We start from the raw sequence: 20,222 nt of genomic DNA, 5'->3' as shown, positions 1-20,222 counted from the left end.
GGTGCTATTAGGAGAAAATAAATAATTTATTGTTTTCTTTTGGTATATAAGAAGGTAAAATAAACCTAGAGGCTACACCATTGAGAGTAAAAACTCCCATGGCATTATAATTTTTCCATATTAGCTAACTGTAGAACCAAGAAGAATAGGCAAAGCAATGCCTTGAACGTTTAAATGTGAGCATTGAATTTTTTTTAAAAAAAAAAAATTAAAACAAACTATATCTAGGTGGCCCATTTCAAGCCGAAACAAATTTGAAAATTGGAAAAATAAAAATAATGTGGCCCATGCAGGTCTCGAACCTGCGACCTTCGCGTTATTAGCACGACGCTCTAACCAACTGAGCTAATAGGCCAATTGATAAAAATTTAAACAATAAAATATAATAATAATTTGGTACATTCTATATTTGTGCATATTATATGGAAATTGTGTTTTGTATCTATATTCATACTTGTTAAATAATAATGACTTATAACTAACTAGTCAATTTAAGATTTTTCTTTCTCGTATACTAATCCAACCTCCATTACCAAACCCGTGAAAGTGAAATTATCAAACCCACTTCAATGCAAAGCTTTTTAAAATTCTCTCTCTTTAATTTTTGTATAGACCAACATGCTCATTTATCATCATGGCCCCAATTGGTAGTTTGCTTGCAGATTAGAATGGCATATGTTAAGGTGGTAATAATTAATTAATTCATCCTTAAAGAAAGTAAATCATGAGTTTTGCAGCTTTTGCTTTGTTTATGGCCCATTGCATCCTATTCTAAAAGAGGTGTGTGTTTGCCTTGGATTCTAGGTGAAGTAACAAGATTGTTAATAATTTGACAAGCCTCATTAGAGATAAGGTAAAGAAAGAACAGACAAAGAAATCATTAGATACAAAGATTGTTAAGGTAAAGAAGAGACCATGAAATCATGAACTAGCAAAGATTTTAGGTTGTCTGGTGAACTTTCTAATGGTTAGAAACATTTAGGGGGCCATTGTGTGTTGTAAAGTTCTAAGCTTTACAATGAAATCATTTTTATTCTTGAAAGCTAAGTTTTGTAATTTTTAAAGAAATTATTACAATTTCTGTATAATCTTTAACAAATACATGAAATGATTCAAGCAAATGTAGGTTTTAATAGAAATAAAGAACACAAGTAATTCACATTCACTTGCATAAAATTCAGTAACAATATAAAATCAAAAAATGGTTTAAAATAAAGCATATAAACGAAATCCGGCCAGATATACCCTCTCAACATAAATTAAAGATTCAACATATCAATCTTTTTTTTCCTCTTACAAGAACAAGACTAGCACTCCTGAAACTGCCAAAACGAATTGAATCCAAATACCCGTATCGACGATTCTATATGCAGAGTTCGGAGGAGCAACTCCAGGTGCATGTCCTTCGCTGCCGGTTATATCAGATGATGGAGAATCTGCAGCAGGGCTAATTTCAGGAGCTGGTGCAGGTGCAGGTGTTGGAGGAATATCCGTACCGAAAATTGCTTCTGGTAGAAGCACTTTATCGACTTGATAAATCGCCACAGGATCAGTTGAATCTACACTACTGCTAATTTTAGTTTGAGACCATCCTGAATCAAGATGCACAGTACCAGACACATCTGTAAAGTTCAAAGCAAATTCACCAGAACCAGCAAATGTACTAACAGGGCCCATTTGGCTAAGGTTCTTGAAATCGGCAAGCGCATAATAGTGTGGCAAGGCATGATAAAGGATGACTTGTTTAAGCTGATCTTGAGTAAGGTTTGATAAAGACCTCCTAGGAGATGAAAAGGCACTATCTTTTGGTACAAAGATAGTAATGCCTTCTTCTGTATTATTGGCTTGGTTTTGGAATGTGTCAATGACTTTGGTGGATATAAGGTAATCAAGGAATTTATGAAATGGACCAGCAACAGAAAGTAAATCAGTGAGATTTACATAAGGAGAGGTTGGTGCTGGTGCAGGAGCAGGAGTTGGAGTTAATACTGGAGCTGGAGGACTAGCAGATTGTGTTGGTAAAATGAACAAAAACATCAGTGTACTGCTACATATAACAATCTTTGAGAGGTCCATTGCTATCAGAAAGTTTATGCAGCAATTTCTTTACCACTCTCCAAATTCCTGCCATGCCCAAATGGAATTAAAGGTTATATCTCAGAACTCAGATTATCAACATAGGCACAAACAGTTCCATTAATCACCAAAAGAAAAAGAAACAGAAAAACCAAATAAAATTGAAAAAAAAACCTAAAAGTGAGCAGCAAAAAGAAAAAAAATTAAAATTTTAAAACCATTAATGCCAAAAAAATAGAAATAAAAGAAACCCCATTAAAGTTTAAAACTTCTAACTTGAGTAGAAACTTTTTCTAATTGCAATCGACCATAAATAATAAGCAAAGACCAGATCTCGAGTAGCTCATCTAGCAAGACAAATGTGAACATTTTTTTTTTCTTTCTTCCTCTACTGGGTTATTTTAGATATTGAAGAATTCAATAAAGAAAACTTGAAAGAGGATCCGAGAAAGGCTATGAAACAAGAAATTGCATGCAAATAAAGAAATTTTTTTTAATACACTGCTTAGTATTTATTACACCTCCATACCATCTATTGACTTGGCCAAATGGAGATCAGAAACCCATCTCAATGTACATTACACTGTTTTTTCTAGAAATTAACCGTCTTTAACCTTTCTTTTTGCTCACTACAAGCTAGTCAAAACATCTAGAAATTAACCGTCTTTAACGTTTCTTTTTGCTCACTACAAGCTAGTCAAAACAAGCTTCTGTTACTTCAGGGAAAAAAAAAAAAAAGAAAAATCAAGAAAAGAAAAGCCACAGCCACACAATGCATATCAACAAAAAGGCAAAAGAACAGATCTAGATCAGCCCATCCAAAAGTAACAGCTCTAATAATAAAACATCAGCATCCAAAAGATTATCTTGGGAAACAAAAAGGAATGAGCAACGTCCATTTAGCATAATATAATTTTCTATAAAAAAAAATTCAGAAGAAAAAACAAGATGGTACTTAAAGATTTGAATTGAAGTACACATACCTGACCAAGAGGAATTTAGAGAGAAATGGGGATATGGCAGGAGATGCCAAATTGCCAATGCTAATTACAATGGAGAATGGGAAAGCAGAGAGGCTATATAAAGATAGATGTATAAGCAGAAGAAAATGAAAAGAGGCTTCTTATTAGTGGATGGGTGGCACCAGCTGGAAAATGGAGTAAGAAATATGAAGTGAGTGAAGGAAACAAAAGAGTAGGTACTAGAAATTTTACATGGGAATATAATAATAATATTACATGGGATGTTGTTTTCACTTCCCAAACTTGCATTGTAATTGTAAGAGCTCTTTCTTAGAGAGAAAAGAAAAAAGTAAAGAATGCTTTGTTGGAAATCCTTCCAGAGAAAAGAGAGGCCCAGTGTAGGGTGGGCTTTCTTAATCAACTGTCAACTAATTATTTTTTTAATTCTATTAGACTCCCTAAACTTGCACTCTACCCCAGAATTAGCTCAATTTTTCTTCTTCAATTTCTCAATGAAATTTTTCATATCATGAGAAAATGGTTTGTAAAGAGTACTCCCTTGTTTTTTTATACGAGTACAGTTAATTTTTCGTCTAGGTTAAAAAAGTAGTTTAATCAACTTTTTTTTCTCATTTTTTTCCTAATTTACCCATAATATATCATTTATTTCTCCTCCAATATCAATGCATGTCTTAAATTATGTTTTAATCTTCAGTGAGGTTTTAAATGCTTTGTTGGAATGAATGGAATATAAACAGTTGCAAAAATGAAGTTTATGCTCTAATATGTGGAGAGAAATTTATTTTTTGTCTGTTATTTGGAAAAGTTGTGTGAGAATATGAAAATTTGTGTTTATTTAATCTTCCAATTGCCTTTAATTATTGAAACATACCTTAAACATTGCACAATTTTTTAAATTTTCAGAGAAATCTGCAAAATTCCTTTCAATGTCGTCAACTTGAAAATTTTATAGCAGTTTTCTATTCAAACTTCATTCTAATCGGTGCTAATTTAACCTATATAAGCATCTTTTTTTTACACTGGAAATTGATGTAAAAAATTCATTCACCAAAATTTATTCACATTAAATGTTCATTTATATTTTTCTCTGCCCCTATATTGAGAATCTCCCACATTAAAAGTTTTACAAAGAACTAAAACAAGGGTAAGATATAGTTTTTACATTGGTATGGTTCCTAGAGTTACTAAATTAGGCAAATTTTTCTATATAAAAAAAGAACACATAAAATTGAAACTTTTCTTATATAAAAAGAAAGGAGAGAGTAAACGTTTTACTGGCTCTACTGAAATTCACATTTTTTTTTATTTAACTCACTAATATTCAAATTTGAAAATTTAAAAACTTTTTGGGTGATACAACAGGCATATATCAATACCTTCGTGAACATGTGATACCATTAATTGTGCTAAGGTATTAAGGTATTAAACTTAGTCAAGTAGGGATTTAAACAGAGTGGGTATCCACGAATTTTAAGTTACCTGCACCCTTTTTCGTTTAAAATTTTATTATTTATATCCATTCTAGACCCATTTAAATATTCATTTTAGTACCCGTATCTAAATCCGTTTAAATTTTTACTACCTGTATCCATCCAAAACTCGTTTATAGTACCCTTATATAGGTAGGATACTCGCGAATCTTAAACTATCCAAATCCAAATTTATTTAAAATACAATTTTTACTAATAATTGATAGGATACCTACGGGTATCCACTGTCAAATCCTTTTAATATAGCAAATAACAGGTAGTGAGTACCTAAAGACTTATACTTCGTCTCTACCCGTTTCATTACAGATAGTAATTTCACTACTCGTACTTATCCTAAACTCATTTTTAACTATCCATATTTTTTTAAACGATCGGAGCAAGTATCCTAAAATACTCTGCACCGCTATCATCCCTAGTCATAAGTGATATTCTTAAGTTAAAAAAACAATCATTTAGAACAATAAAAAGAACAATAAATTCAAGTTAAATTTCAACATTTAATAAATTGCAAAAAAAAAAAAAAAAGTTCATCTCGAGTTAAATTTGAAACTCTCCTTATAAGAGGTAAAAGAAAAGAATGAGAAGTGTTAATTAAGTCTAAGGTTTGAATTACACTAATTTAGCAACAACGATGGTAATCTAGCTCAATATGATGATTTGGTAATCAAAAACATAATAGGAAAATTGAGAAAGGTAAAAGGCATAGGGAAGTGATGATAGGCTAGGCTACATATAATGCAAAAGTTGCATAAAAGATGTAAAATAAATACAAAGATATTGATAAATTTATTCATAAAAAGGTAAAATTGACTAATACCCTAATAAATAAATTATATTTTTAGAGTTTATAAATTAAAAATTTAGGCAACAATTGGTAAGTTGTGCTTCATTATAAATAATCAAAGATATATTTAGTATAATCATTATATTAAAGTTATGTTTAATTGAATGTAACGCAATGTAACGTAATTAAAAATATAATATAATATGTATTGTAATATAATGTGATTAATTTTTCATTATTATGTTTAGTCGTGTAATTGAAAAAAATTATGGAATATAATTGTCATTTTATTTTTATATTTGTTTGTGAATATGTAATGTGATTAGCACACACCACTTCTATAACTACCACTTTTTTACCACCACCACCTCAACCACCACTATATCATTATTAACGCCAAAAAAAAAAAAAATATTTGAGCCAAAAGCTATTAATGTGGCAATTATATATGTCACCATTCACTTTATATGTGAATTTCAAATATGATATTGGATTTAATTTTACCATAATGTCTATCACCTAATATTAATAGAGTTATGCGCTATTCTGCTTAATCTTCTTGTTATACTACTTCTCTGCCACTAATGGCCATGTTTGAGGTTGAGTTTGATTAGAGTTTAGCATTTTAGAGATTGTAATGAAATGAGATTTATATAAGTTTTTGGATGGAACGACACTATCTTAAGTTAGGGTAAAAACAATTGTAATCCTCATTATATTACAAAGTGAAAAAAAAAAAAACATTCAAACATAACCTTAGGTAAATAACCAGGCAGTTTCCTTACCCGGTTTTCAAGCTTACAAGCAAGCCCGTGAGACGGGGCTCCTGTACCTGCGTAGCATGTAAAACATTAAAGTCAATGTCAACAGATCAACTATTGCAGGAAAAGACAATCAACTATATAATGTAATTTTTATTTCATTATATAGTTTATTACATTAAACCAGAACGTAGCCTGAAATAATTTGATTACATTAGGAGAATTACTACTGAGTCCCTCAATTATAGTTAAATATACTGATCAATCCTTTCTTTTTGTCTTGTTTACGTCCAATCCTTTAATCCCTCTGTTCATTTTTTGGGGTTCTTGTTATGAGTCAAACCAAAAAAGCGTAGTGAACCGTGAGAGACATGTTTTTAATGACCAAGATGATCCTTCATCTACAACTTCTTTTTGAAATTGTTTATATATATAATTTTTAAAAAATTAAACAATATATTTTTAACTATTAAAATGATTATTTATCATTTTTAAACAGTAAAATACAATGTTATATTTTTAATATAATATTTGCAACATAAGGCAATCTTATTATTATATTTGCAACGATGAAATGATTAATATTTAAAACTTAATTTTGTAGACATTATCATCCTTGAGCCTCACTTCATATTTCCCGCTTTCAAACACTAAAACAACCTAAAACCCTTTCGACAAAAAAAAAATGTCTCTATTAATTAAAGTCCTAATAATTATTATTGCTGGGAAAACTAATAAAATCTATTACAAACAGAAGAAAACTCACAAAAAAATCAAATGAAAATATCTCCAATGAAGTACTAGGACGAAATCGACTTAACTCATCAGATGTGACATCCCGATCCGGCAAAGCGATCCAAAGAGGGCGGGTAGAGTAAAGCTCCTGGCTAGCTTCTAGGATGACAGGCTAGCTATGGGTAGTGGAATGTGAGACACAGAAATGAATCAGATCATATATCGAAAAGGGAGAAACTAATCATCAGAGGCACCTTTTAATGGAATGGCTTGAAGAGTTGGAATAACTCCAGGGTTAAGCATGCTCGTTTAATGGAAGTTCTGGGATGGGTGACCTCCTGGAAAGTTTTTCATTTCACTTGTGGGATAAAACCGTGCGGGTTTTGCCAATCCAATATGGGATGGAATTCACTTGATCCAAAGCGGACAATTCCTCTGGTGGTTGGACTCGGGCGTGAAAATTAGTATCAAAGCCGGACTCCTTTTAGTAGATGTATGGTTCGAGAACGAACCACACAGAAGCTGGTGGGCCTGTGATATCCCAACCTGGCAAAGCGATCCTATGAGGGCGGGGTAGAGCAAAACTCTTGGCTAGTTTATAGGATGATGGGCTAGCTATAGGTAGTGGAATGCAAGACACATGAATGAATTGGATCATACATCGAAAATGGAAAAACTAATTATCAGAGGCGCCTTTTGGTGGAATGGCGTGGAGAGTTGGAAGAACTCTATGGTTAAGCGTGCTCACTTAACGGAAATCCTAGGATGGGTGAACTCTTGGGAAGTTTCCCATTTCACCTATAGGACAAAACCGTGTGAGTCTTGCCAATTCAGTATGAGATGAAATTGGCTTGATCCAAGCGAACAATTCCTTTAGTGGTTGGAGTCGGGCGTGACACACTACAAAAAAATGCGCTTTTGCGATTGATTTTTGTGACCATCGATCGTAATATTGCGACTAGTTGCGATCATTGTTGAAGTAACAGAGATTTAATATCAACCTATGGATTTGCGACCAAATTGCAAAAAATTTAGCGATGGACTTGCTACCGCTAGCAAATCCGTCGCTAATTCTAGCGCAAATAACTCCCACTAGTTTGGTTTTCACTTTGTGACTCCATTGCGATGAATTTGCGATAGAATTTGTGATGGATGTGCGATCGTTTAATAGTCCGTTGTAAAATTGCGTGTTATAGTTCAATGCCAAATTTAGGTTTCGATTTGCGAGCGATTAGTGACTGATTTGCGACTGATACTTTTGCAACTGATTGTTTTGGTCGCAAGTCGGTCACAATTTGTCTGATAACAAAATGACATCGCATGATTAAAAATTGCAACCATTTTTTATAATAAATTCGGTCACAAAAAAATAGGACTTTATAACCCCTTTGTCGCCTTGGGCGTGAGCGTAGCAGCTTCTCTTCTCCAGCTTTCTCGTTGCAATGCCGTTTCCAGCCGCCTCCTTCTCCTCTTTGTTGTAGCGCCAGTCGCCAGAGAAGCCCTTCATTCTCCTGGTCAGGTAGTTCGCCTATTGATTTTGTTTTATCACTTATTAATTTTAAGTATATGATATGCTGAAAATTATAATTGAAATGTTAATGCTAAAAGTTTCTCCAAGTTAGTATTTTTATTTTTATTTACAAGAAAAAGGAAAAGAAATGAAGGATCGTCTGGTTTTGATGGTAGTTGAACTCATTATAACAGAAAAATGGAAATACAGGGTAAGGTTAGGGTTTTTTTTTTTAAATTTCAATGAAAAATATCCCCCGAATTAGCTTATGTATTTATTAAGAGTAAATACATATTTAATTTAATAATAAGCTATTATGGATATGTAATTAGTTGTTATCGACTAGTATTTTTTGAATATGTGGGGAAGAGATTTAAATATGAATTTATATCCATCAACTATATTGAAACCGAAATTGACTGAATCTAAATCATTCACATTGGTTGGATTCTTTTATTTAAGCGAATTGAAGAAGTACCTATATTTAAAAGCTAATTTGCAAGGCTAATATGTATACGGATTGGCTTTCAAAGTTTGCAGCTAGCTTCCGATTAGGTGTTTATATGTTGGAGATTCCTCCTTTAGATCTTATTCTTTTGTTGTCTTGTGATGTAGCCGGTGTAGCTTATATTTTTATAACTAAAGTAACCCTTAAAATTAAACTTGTATGTGTTAATTTTATTGTTTCGGACCATTTTGATTAAAAATATTAACTTTGGAGATGCGTTTGAGTTAGAGGCCTAGTAGTGGCCATTTTGATTTGATTTCGGACATTTTTAGCTTTCCGTAATTTTTTCATATTTTGTATAGTACATTACATTTACAATTTCATTCTTACATTGTTATTGTGTTGTGATCTTGATGATGATGCTTGTGATTGTGATGTATATATATGTCGATTTTTGACAAGTGAAAAAATTATGGTTTTTAATGGTATTGAATTATTTTTTTTGTCTGTAATTATATTTTGCGACCGATTGGCTATCGAACTGTAACCAAATTGTAACCGTTAAATTTAAATTTGTGATCACCAACCAATCACTTTAAAAATTTGCGACCAATTTGCTACCACATTTCATAATTGCGATCGACACTTTCTGCGACCAATTTGCAACAAGCTTCCAGACAGAAAACACGACGAAAATTAGCGACCAATATTTACAATTTGCAACCGCTTAGTCATTCGGTCGCAAAATTATTTACAACAAGCACTTTTGCAACCAATTCATGTCTGTTGCAAATCGGTCGCCACGTCTATTTAGCAACCAATTCCTTATATTTGCGGTTGATTTGAATACAAAACTGATCAATTGCAATGAGGGGTTGGTGAAGGTGAATGGTGGGAGTTTTGGAAGAGAACAATGAGGAGAGATAAGTGGCAATAAAAATTCCTTAGTTTTAATTCAATTAGGGGTGTTTTGGTTCATTTAGTACAAATTAATGGTAAAAAACCTTAAAAAAATGAATAGAAGAACTAAAGGGTTAGATGAGGAAAAAGACTTAGAGATATAAAATGTATTGCGGAAAAAATGATGATTAACTAGTGTATTTGATGGTAACTGAGAGACTCAATATTAATTATCTCTTATATTATATATTTTTCATTAAGGCTTACTAAATTTTTTAATATTACAACTAACTAGTAGAAAATAAATTATTTGAAAAAATATTTTAAAAAAAAAAGAAAAAGAAAAAGAAGAAGCCCAAGTCTTATTATTTTGTTGTAAGCAATCTTCTGATTGTTTTCCAAGTTGTTTAGCGATAAAAAAATAAAAAAAATCAAAATTAGAAAATCTCAAGGAGAGAACCCAAAATCTCTTGATACGATAATATAACTAAAGCGACAGAAAACGAGAAAAATGAAAAATAAAAAAAGGATTAGGAGGGGATTTCTGAATTGTGAAGGGTCAATAGTGGGTACCCACCTTCAGATTCCGGCCAACCAGAATTTGGTGTTTTAGACGAAACTTCGCCAACTACACACATCCAAACATTCCCTATTCCCCACCACTGTATGACACGACATCGTTTTTCCTTCCTGTCTCACTCCACCGACACATTCTGCAACACTAATCATCAAGGAAAATTACAAATTTATTTTTTTTTTTTTAAAAAGGATTAATGTTTTTTTGAATTTTATCAATTTCTTCAATTTAGTATCTCGACTTCATTTTTTATCGGTTAGATATTTAAACTAATAAATTTTTACAATTAAGTGTATTTTATTGGTATTTCTCATCCAAACATGAAAATAATTATTTTTATCCCATCATTTTATTTCATTCATTTGTTTAGATTATTGTTTTTCTTTTTTATTTTATTTTCTCTATTACTATTCATTTTATTGTAAATGTGAAACAAAATAATTATTTTTATATTTTTTCTGTTAAGTACCTTATGAAATGATAAAAATATCTCTTTTATTTTTAAAAAATACAAAGATGGACTAGTTGTTTTCAAACTATAAGGACTGTACTATAATTTTTTTTATATAATATTTTAGTATCTTTCCTTTGACCTATGTGTTTTCTTGTTGACTTAACGGAAAATATGCAAAAAATAGACACAAGAACCTAGCGGAAGCAAAAAAAAAAAAAAAAGGGGACAAATTGATATGTTTTAAAAAAGATAGTGACGGATTAGTTATATTTCGTAAACTACAGGGATGATATTATAATTTTTTTCAATTCTAACACTTAATTTAAACAAAAATAATTCAAATACTAAAATAAAAAAAAAACAATATTCAGGGGTTAAAACTAAAAGTTTCTATTTTCTGCTAAAAAGTAATTGAAATTATAACATTTAAACCAATTATTATTAAGGGGTTCACGAAACTATGATTTTGCTCACCAAATCAAACATGGGTGTATCCTTTTTCTTTTACGTCAAAGTTAATGATTATAGTACTTTGCTTCTGTGATTTAGAGTAAGACGTTGTATAGCGTCCAAACGGTGAATTGAAAAATATTATTATATCATCTTTAATAAATAGTGTGTCGATCAAAATTAGCTGATTTAATAGCTATTAATTATTTTAGTAGCGTTTAGTTATTAGCTGTTTGAGTAGAGTTAAATATTACATGAATTAACTTTTCACAAGACGCTATCTGAACTTTTAAAAGCTACTATAAAAAGTAGCGTAAAACTTTAGTTACTTAAAAAATTATCGCCGAACACAACTATAATATTATGTATTAGTTTTGACATGCATATTAAATTATTTTTTATAATTTGATATTAAAATTTAAATTTTGATGAACGAAGTATAAATTAAATCCACTAGCTAATTACTTGTCAACTAAATTGATTACTAAAAATATTATTATGAATATTATAAATTTGTTAAAGGTAAATTGGCTTAGGAGGCATGTGAGCTCATGGAAATTTGAGGTCAAATGGGCTTAGAATAATATAGGAATTGTGATTGACTAAGGCAGGTGGGATTTGTCTGAACTCCAGGCAGGAAGGTATTAAGACAATTTCGAAACCAACCAAATCAGTTGTTAAGATATTGATTTTTTGCACATGACTCTTGTTAATTAATTACCATTAATTAATAATGAACATAATTATCAGCAGGATTAATTAAGCAGCTAAATCCGTGCTTTTCGGTTAAGGGTCTCTTTACATTCCACTAAACCGAATCAGTAGCTTAACTAATCCCGGGATTAATGTTCTGATTTTAAAGAAATTACTATTATAAAAGAAAACTCAGTATACAGTTGGATAATTGAAAGCGAATAACATGCTAAATGAAGTGTCACTCCAACCGAACTGAAATTGACATACCTCACTAATATCCTTTGCTAGGGGGTGAGCAAAAGGTTAGTTGGATTAAGACCAAAGCGAACCGAGGTCATAAAATAAAACATGAACATTTTTATAATAGATCGAACCGAACTGAAATATAATCAGTCAGTCCAGTCCATTTTATTCGATTTTAGCCATTTTGATTTGATTTTAAGCCCTATCAATGAATTTTGTGCAAGAGACTCGAACCGGACAATGAATTCGGTTCAAACCGAATGAACTGATTAACCGAATCACTCTTGAACACTTAACCGAACTAAAATGGGTTGGTTCGGTTTGGTTGATAGTTTTGCACACCCCTTGCTATGAACGTGGAAACGGGAGTGTGAACTAACAAAAAGAAAAAGAAAAAGAAAAAGAAGAAGAAAAGAAAAGGAAAATCTAATGCTGAGTTAACAAGTTGATTAAGAAGTTAATCAAGTATTTGAAAAGGTTAGGTGATATAAGTTTTTATGCATATTTTGAAAATGGATTTGGTGGTTGTTAATAATGTGTAGCAAAAGCTACGCTGAAAGGGGAAGTCAATACGTATATATATACACATCAAACTGAAGCTATGAAAGCAGAAGAATTGAAAATGTAGGAAGATGAGAGGTGTCTATCGAGCAGCTAATACTTCCCTTTCAACCTGATTCGTTCCAAGTCTTTCTAATTTGGTGGTCTTTCATTTGCACCTTTGATGGATATTTTTTCTTTTTTCTTTTTTCTTTTTATTTCCCGTTCAGTACCCAATCCACCATTGACACTTTGAAATATTCTTTTTTTTTTTTTTTGGATAAATGAAATATCGTTTTTCTTTTGAACTGTAATCATACGTACTTATAAATAACTCAAACGCCACAGTGGACATTCTTAATTTTATGAGAGAACTAATATGCTTCTATCATTATGAATTTCGGTTACATCAAATACCTCTTCACACTAAGAACAATAGTTTTATGGTACTTTTGGTTTTTATATACAAAATATGTGGTTATAATAATTTTTAGAACAATAATTTTCATATTTTTCAACCATTTAATAAGTGTTTAATTGAATTAAATTTAAAAATTTAGAGTGTTAATAGAAAATTTTTGCAAATTAAAGTGCCAAATAGATCAAAATAAAAGTTGAGAGTGTCATAAAATTTTTTTTGTAACGTTAAAAAGTAATTTATGCATTTTGCCATTTTATTTTCATACTATTATAATACATCATCATTTATTTAATTGTAATTGGATAATCTGCCCGTAAGTTCAGATTAAAAAAAAATGTAATTAAATCTTTAATATTGTTATTCAAAACTTGGTTAGTGATAATTGAAAGGCTATCTCAGGTTGGAGTTGTCCAAATTATTGTTTTCTCTATTCATACAAATATCATTTGAATTATGATTTTACATAAAATATACAAATATCATACATCATTACGTAATTTATATTATGTTATAAATTAGGATACTATATGATTGCGCGCTATAAATGAATTAAGTTATTTATGAATTATTCAAAATTTAGTTCAAAAAACTCATGCAACAAGTTTAATGAGTCAAACTCGAATCTATTTTTCAAATTCGTTCAATAAACGAGTCTAACTCGAGTTTATATGTAACATGTAATTACAACATTCTTGTAATAGCACAAAATTACTCATTATTTTATATTTTTCATTTAAGTTTAAAGATACTTATCATTTTAGGTTAAGATGATACTATACCAGTGCAAGTTAATAATAAATCATTCAGTCTTGATGGGGTTAACCAAAGTGGCTATGACTCCAGTTCTTTGGAATCATACCGATAAAATTCCGAATCAGAATTGGCCTGAAAATACTAATCCTGAACTGGACCGGAACTTATATACGGGGTGCCTGATTTCGATCCCACCCTTAAAATTTTAAGATCAGGAGCTAGTCTGAAACCATCGGTATCCCCAACACTACATAGTCGGTTTATGGAACCAGGAATTGTGAGCTGGAAATAAACTTACTCTGCATATTCTTGTTAGTATTAGTAGGTATGTGCTTAGTTTGTGTACAGGTCAGAAAATCAGAAAACAATTGGCAAAAGCTGGTTAGGATCGATCTAAACCAGGCCATTATGCATATGATTCAACATGCCAACAATTAAACAACTTATTAGAAACACAAGACAACCAATCAGAAATGTCACTGAATCCCCAGCTCTTGGGGATGTCCTTAGGGCCGAGGAACATGTACTAGGGTGTATGCGCTGATTTGTTCAGATTGCGGGCTTGTACAATAAGGATTCACAAGAAAACAAGAAGAATGACCTTGGAAGAGCAAAAATCATGCAAGAAAAGAAATAAAAGAAAATAACAACAAAAAGAAGAGTAGAAGTAGTCTGAGCTAACTTTAGCATATAGCTAAAGCATTTTAATAAAGAAAAGGTACAATATAATCAATAAATCAAACAAAATCAACGCTACACTGCTTTCTAATATCCTCAATAGTCCTAATAATACCATTGATTTGTTATCAACTAAATAAATGGAGCTCAACCTGCTCATAAACAGTCTGGTGACTTTGCTTCTGCTCATCAGAATTTGAATCTGCAAATGATAAAAAGAAAAAAAAGGTACCTAAAAGATAGCAGGCTAAGCTCTCCATTTATTAAAAGCATTACCAATTGAATTTTCTCCATCTCCATTGCAGATGTTAATATAACTGCAGAAGTAATGAAATCAGACAGAGTCCAAAAGGGAAATGTTGGAACTAACAAAGGCAGACATCAACTGAAAGAAAGGGAGATGTGTATGTGTGGTTCTTGAAAAGTTCTTTTAAGTTGCAGCCCATTCTTTTCGGATGTCGAAGGTGTAGTTGATCTCCAAGTAGCACTTGTTATCATCATCAAGAAACTGAGCAAGTCACAAAAAAAAAAAAAAAAAAAAAAAAAAAGGAAGGTTAAGCCCAATTATGATACAATTCATATAATATCTAGAAAGTGAGAAAATTTTAAAGCTACTTCAAGAATTAAGTACACAAAATACTCGCGTTTAGCCAAGTACGGATGAACACCTATATACATTCAATTAATTCAATGATGGACCACATACATTTCATACAGAAGGGCAAGCATACTTTCAATAATTCAATGATGGACCACATATATCTCATACAGAAGTTCAAGTTACCTTGGATAGATATCGTCATTCATAAGAAGGTTAGTGAGACATTTGATACATCTGACATCATTTCCATCACAGCTTAAGATGGAAAGCATGTTTGAAACTGGGAAAATGAGTTAAGAAATATCATGGAGCTTGGTTTAGAGAATTGTTTAGAGGAGCAAATGTTAAACAAAATTTTGACTTAAAATTGAAAAGTATTTATCAGTTTAAAGGCAGTTAGTTGGTATCCTTAATTTCTGCATCACTCTGTCTAAACTACTATAATGAGATAACATCTGAAATATCATTACTTCATAAAAAATAGAAGTGTTTTCATTGCTGAAACTGACCTTTGATTTTGCAGAATAAGTTCCTCTGGCAAACATGCCCGATGGGGTAGTCTCTTCTGGCATAACATGTGTGTAAGGCTCTGCTTGAGGACTAAAGGTCCCGAGCATCTCTTTGGCGCTGTCAACTGAAATAAGAAACATCGCAACCAAAATATTTTAGCATTTGACGCATAAGCCTTTAGTATGAATTAGAACACAGATAGCTCACCCTTGACGCCAGTTTTCCAGACAGTGTTGAAGTACTTGAGGCCAGACACAATGTTATTGTTGACTTTGAAGGTGAACATTAAATTGTAATTACTGCCCTCTTTCAGTGTGAACCATGAGCCCTTAGGTTTTCCATCCTCAGGGACATCCAGGACAATGATAGGTCTGTCTGGAGATAAGATTGACAGACTAAGAATTTTCACTTCTGGTTCAACAGTTTCTGCAGTAAATCATAATAAAAAAAACCCAATTTAAAGAATGCATAAGATGGAACAAACCCTTTTCGGTAATAGGCAGTAATAGGATTCAAACTCATAACTCAAAATCCTGGAGACGACGACTCAGCATCATTGAGCCAAAATTCATTGGTTAAAATGGAAAAGATAATTTTGACAGTTTCGAATAGTTCCCTCCAAGGGAATAAATAGTTCTTATAAGGGTGGAAAAAAGTCTAGCAAATTCATGATTTTGCACATACCAATAATTAAACAATTCTACGTTGCAAAGGGAAGCCAGAAAGGACAATCCTCTGCTGTAAAATTTTAGCTACAATTACAAGTAAAAGGCTGAAATTTGCAACTTTGTTTTGGGTAAAGGAAAGTCTTTGGCAATTGTTGTTCAAAGACTTCCTTATATGATAAAATATAGGAATCTTTTAACTACTATTGAAAAAAAAAAAAAAAAAAATAGAAGAAGCAATATATAGGAATTTTCTATAGAAAGACATTCCAAACTTTCTGCATGAATATATTAACATCAAAATTGGCAAAATCAAAACAAACAGAAACAATGTGGAAATTTGAAGACCTTGTAAAGACCAAAAAGTTCTAATACAATCATAAAATTTTGATTGGGGAAAGAGGAAAAGCAACATCTAATAACATAAACTACCTCCAATATTTTCAAAATCCACAGTCCCAAGAAGCTGTTCTTTCCATTTCCTGAGGCTCTCATCATCCTGTACTTATAAAGAGTTCACTAACACATTACCGTTATTATCACACATATATATACATATTTGTATAATTAAAATATTAAATAGTTGAAAATTTAAAGGAAAAAGAAAAAACCTTGTCCTTCTCAAGATGTTCTTTGAGGTGACATTGAGGACCAAGATGAATCTTGCTGCCTCCAACCTCCTCTTCATCATCATCTTCAGTAACTTCAACAGAAGCCTCACTCATTTGTCTCCCCAGATTGTCTATTTCTTCACCATCTCCCACATTTGTTCCCAATTTTTTCTCCTCAGAAGTTCCTTCATTTTTGTTGTCATCAAGCCCCATGTTAGTATTACTTGAACTTGCCACAGCTCCCGCAGCCAAGGACATCAAATCATCAAAAACTTAAAAAATAAAAAAATGTAACTCGAAAAATCAGAGAAAAAAAAAGGTTAAACAAAAGAATTTGTTATTATGTACAAAGGAAGAACAACATTAATCAAGGAACTCATAATTAGAGAATTAATGTCAATAAAACAGGAGAAACAAAATTATCTTCTACTGTCAAAAGTAAGAAACCTCAACAACAAAAATATAAAAATAAAAAAGACCCACAAAAAAAGAAAGAGAAGAGAAGACAAAAGAGAAACTGGGTTTGTTTTTCCTGGTGGGTTGTTGATGGAAGTTGAAATCTTTCGAGAGGGAGAGAGATAATGGGTAGCTTGGGAAGTCAAGTTAAGAAAAAGTCATGTGGTGATCCGAAACAAAAGTTAGTATTTGATAAGTATCAAAGTAGACACAGCCTAAGATTGAGGAGGAGAGACCTTTGACTCCTTCTTTTTATATATATATATATATATATATATATATAAAAGTAAAGAAAAGGAGCTTCCTTTCCAAAAACAAAAAGAAAAAAAAAAAAAGGAAAAGGAGCTTGAAATTGAATGCAAATGGTGGTATGGTAGCATTGATATATAGTAGCTTCATAATCACAAGTGGTCCTATTTGTTTTATAAATTAATTAATGATAGCCATGCATGAATTTAGTGGTCCCTCCCTTCACTTGTGTGTGTATATGTGTGTGTGCCAATTTAAACTTTTGAATTTTTTAAGTGCTTCAACTAAAATTGGTTTCTTTAATGTTACATTTCTATATATACATTTTACCTTGGTTTCTTTAAATTTTTTTTTTCCAAAAAGAGATATTCTGGTATAGAAAATGTTCAGTCTATTAGTCCTCCTATATACCAAATTAATTATAAATAGTGTTTTGATTCAATCGAGTATATTTCTTACTATACATTAACAAAAAAGATAAAACATTATTACTTATTAAAAAATTTTTTTTTGATTGGCTTGGTATAAGACCACTCATATACGGGGTGTAGGTAAAAAATTTTCCTTATTGTATAAATAAGATAGGAATGTTGATGATTGAGTTTATAAGGTATATTTATGGTTGCTTGATGGATGAGCTTAGTTATTGAGAATATGATTATAATGAAATTTTCAATAAATAGATAATTCAAATTACAGTGGAGATATTGTCGATTTTTGATAATTAGAAAATTAAAATGAATTTAAAGAGTAATAAATATACATAAAAAAGAACTTTACACCAAGATTATTATCGGGAATTTATTAGTGTTCCTTCTCAAATACCTATCTATATTATTGAAAATCGCTTTTGTAGTTGGCAAAAGAATGCATTCGTGTAATTGTGTGTGATGTTTATAATAGTTTGTACTATTCACTGAGCAGAGCCACTCACCCTTGTTTCACCTTCTTGTTTCACATTCTCTTTTGTTTACCTATCTTGTCAAGAAATTAAAGCTTCTTCTCACTTTCCTTCTATCAAAGCATATATTTTGTAGGAGCAGCTTTCTCTCTGTGAATGCAATTACTGCTCTTAAATCAGCATTTTACTTTGTTCAAAAATCCACATTCAGGATTTTTGAAGGTGTATTAATATATATATATATATATATTTAATTTTACTACTGTTTATTAGGTGTAATTTATTTTTATTTTTACATTTATTTTTTGTTTTTTATCACTATTAATTTTAGTTAAATTAACATGTTGACTACACATATAACTTAGAGTATATTCGACAAAAGCGTTTAGATTAGCTTTCAAAATACTATTTCCCTGTATTATAGTGTTTGTTAACATTTAAATAGCTTTGAGTGGATAAGAGAGTGTTTTCTAAAACGTTATCTCACTTAACATTTAGCGTTTTATATCTTTTATTGACATTTCTTTTACAGTTCCATTATCACATTATTTGTGGGACTGAATTCAAAGTGGGGGTATGGATGCTTATACTGGGTTTTTTCTTTTAATATTATGATAAATTGTTCAAGTCAATTATCATGGACAACTCCAATTCATCGGTCCAAAAACAATTATTTTATATTTAAACTATGCTATATTTATGTGTTTAGTGTTTTAAGTTTGTCTCGAGTTTTAACAGCTTATAATTTACAATTTTTATGTTTCTTTATATTATTTTTTACGCTTGACTTATTTATAATTAATAGTAAAAGAAAAAAAATGCTTAGCTTATTTATAATTAAGTGAATATTTCAATTTTTTTTTTGTCTTTTTAAGTTTAATTGCCAATCAAATAGTTATTTTTACTGAACATTTTTGCTTTTAACTGCTATTTAAATAACAATTAAAATAGCTAATAATTATTAAAACAGTTAACAACTACTATAACAGCTAATATTACCAAACAGACCTTAAAAGTTTTTCATTATATCAATGCACGAAAAAAAGTAATGGAAGTATTACTCTAATGGCGGTGCTTTAATATGAGATACAACTAGTGAAATTAAATGGTGAGTTTTTAATATTAAGAAGCGTTAATTTGGACATTCTACTATGTATTTTTAAAAAATCAATAAGTTTCAATCATTTTCTTAATTCCTGTGAAAAGATGAAATGTTATTATTAAAGTGGAACAGATGGAATAATTCTCTAAATATTTGTGTATAGAAGAATTTGTGTTTAGTATTGTGCAATTACATTAGATATGGGTATTTCAACATTAAAGAATTTATGTTTAGTATTCTGCAATTACATTAGATGTAGGTATTTGAACATTACATAAAATTAATTATGCATTTTAATGATAAAGGTTAAAAATAAAAGAAGAAGAAGAATAAGAAATTGGTATTTAAATAAATTTTTGGCATGTACCATAAAATTTTGTCACTATCTGAAATATTATTTTTCGCTTATTTATTCCGCGTAAAATTTTTAAATTTTGTCAGTAATTTATCGATAAAAAACAACAGATTAGCAATAAAAATATTTTATCAATAATTTGTTGCTATTTGTTGGTAATCTATCACTAAATTTCATTATCTATTACCTATTGTTTCCAAATTTTAATTTTTTTTTTCAAAATTTGCCAGTAATTTATTGGTATTTTCAGTAATTTATAGGTAATTTGAAGGC

The 20,222-nt window shown here is 30.7% G+C and overlaps 2 protein-coding genes and 1 non-coding gene across 3 annotated transcripts; all 3 read right to left on the bottom strand.

Annotated features, from left to right (window-relative positions):
• Positions 1 to 281: 281 nt before the first annotated feature.
• Positions 282 to 355, bottom strand: TRNAI-AAU (transfer RNA isoleucine (anticodon AAU)). Its single transcript has one exon. It is a non-coding gene; the product is annotated as a tRNA-Ile (tRNA).
• Positions 356 to 1,127: 772 nt separating this feature from the next.
• FLA7 (FASCICLIN-like arabinoogalactan 7) lies at positions 1,128 to 3,200 on the bottom strand. The gene is made up of 2 exons (XM_012225305.4): positions 3,060 to 3,200; positions 1,128 to 2,124 (listed from the first exon to the last, which is right to left on the bottom strand). Exon 2 carries the CDS (start codon positions 2,074 to 2,076, stop codon positions 1,294 to 1,296), a length of 783 nt encoding a protein of 260 aa, XP_012080695.1. The 5' UTR covers positions 2,077 to 2,124; positions 3,060 to 3,200; the 3' UTR covers positions 1,128 to 1,293.
• Positions 3,201 to 14,494: 11,294 nt separating this feature from the next.
• On the bottom strand, positions 14,495 to 17,609 carry SCN1 (Immunoglobulin E-set superfamily protein). The gene is made up of 5 exons (XM_012225306.4): positions 16,887 to 17,609; positions 16,708 to 16,774; positions 15,818 to 16,036; positions 15,610 to 15,734; positions 14,495 to 15,007 (listed from the first exon to the last, which is right to left on the bottom strand). Exons 1-5 carry the CDS (start codon positions 17,142 to 17,144, stop codon positions 14,930 to 14,932), a joined length of 747 nt encoding a protein of 248 aa, XP_012080696.1. The 5' UTR covers positions 17,145 to 17,609; the 3' UTR covers positions 14,495 to 14,929.
• Between the last annotated feature and the right edge of the window lie 2,613 nt (positions 17,610 to 20,222).

This window comes from Jatropha curcas, chromosome 3 (assembly GCF_041381405.1).
Source record: "Jatropha curcas cultivar XTBG-Jc1 chromosome 3, XTBG_Jcur_1.0, whole genome shotgun sequence".
In the NCBI taxonomy this organism is placed as follows: Eukaryota; Viridiplantae; Streptophyta; class Magnoliopsida; order Malpighiales; family Euphorbiaceae; genus Jatropha; species Jatropha curcas.
The sequence above is the reverse complement of the archived record's forward strand: the minus strand, read 5'-3'. Positions and strand labels throughout refer to the sequence as shown.

Excerpts from the sequence above, each read along its gene's own strand:
- SCN1 (XM_012225306.4), bottom strand. The coding sequence starts at position 17,144 with ATGTCCTTGGCTGCGGGAGCTGTGGCAAGTTCAAGTAATACTAACATG. Across the intron at positions 16,775-16,886 it reads AACATCTTGAGAAGGACAAG|GATGATGAGAGCCTCAGGAA; the intron begins GTTTTTTCTTTT and ends TTATAAGTACAG. Across the intron at positions 15,008-15,609 it reads CTTATTCTGCAAAATCAAAG|TTTCTTGATGATGATAACAA; the intron begins GTCAGTTTCAGC and ends TGACTTGCTCAG.
- FLA7 (XM_012225305.4), bottom strand. The coding sequence starts at position 2,076 with ATGGACCTCTCAAAGATTGTTATATGTAGCAGTACACTGATGTTTTTG.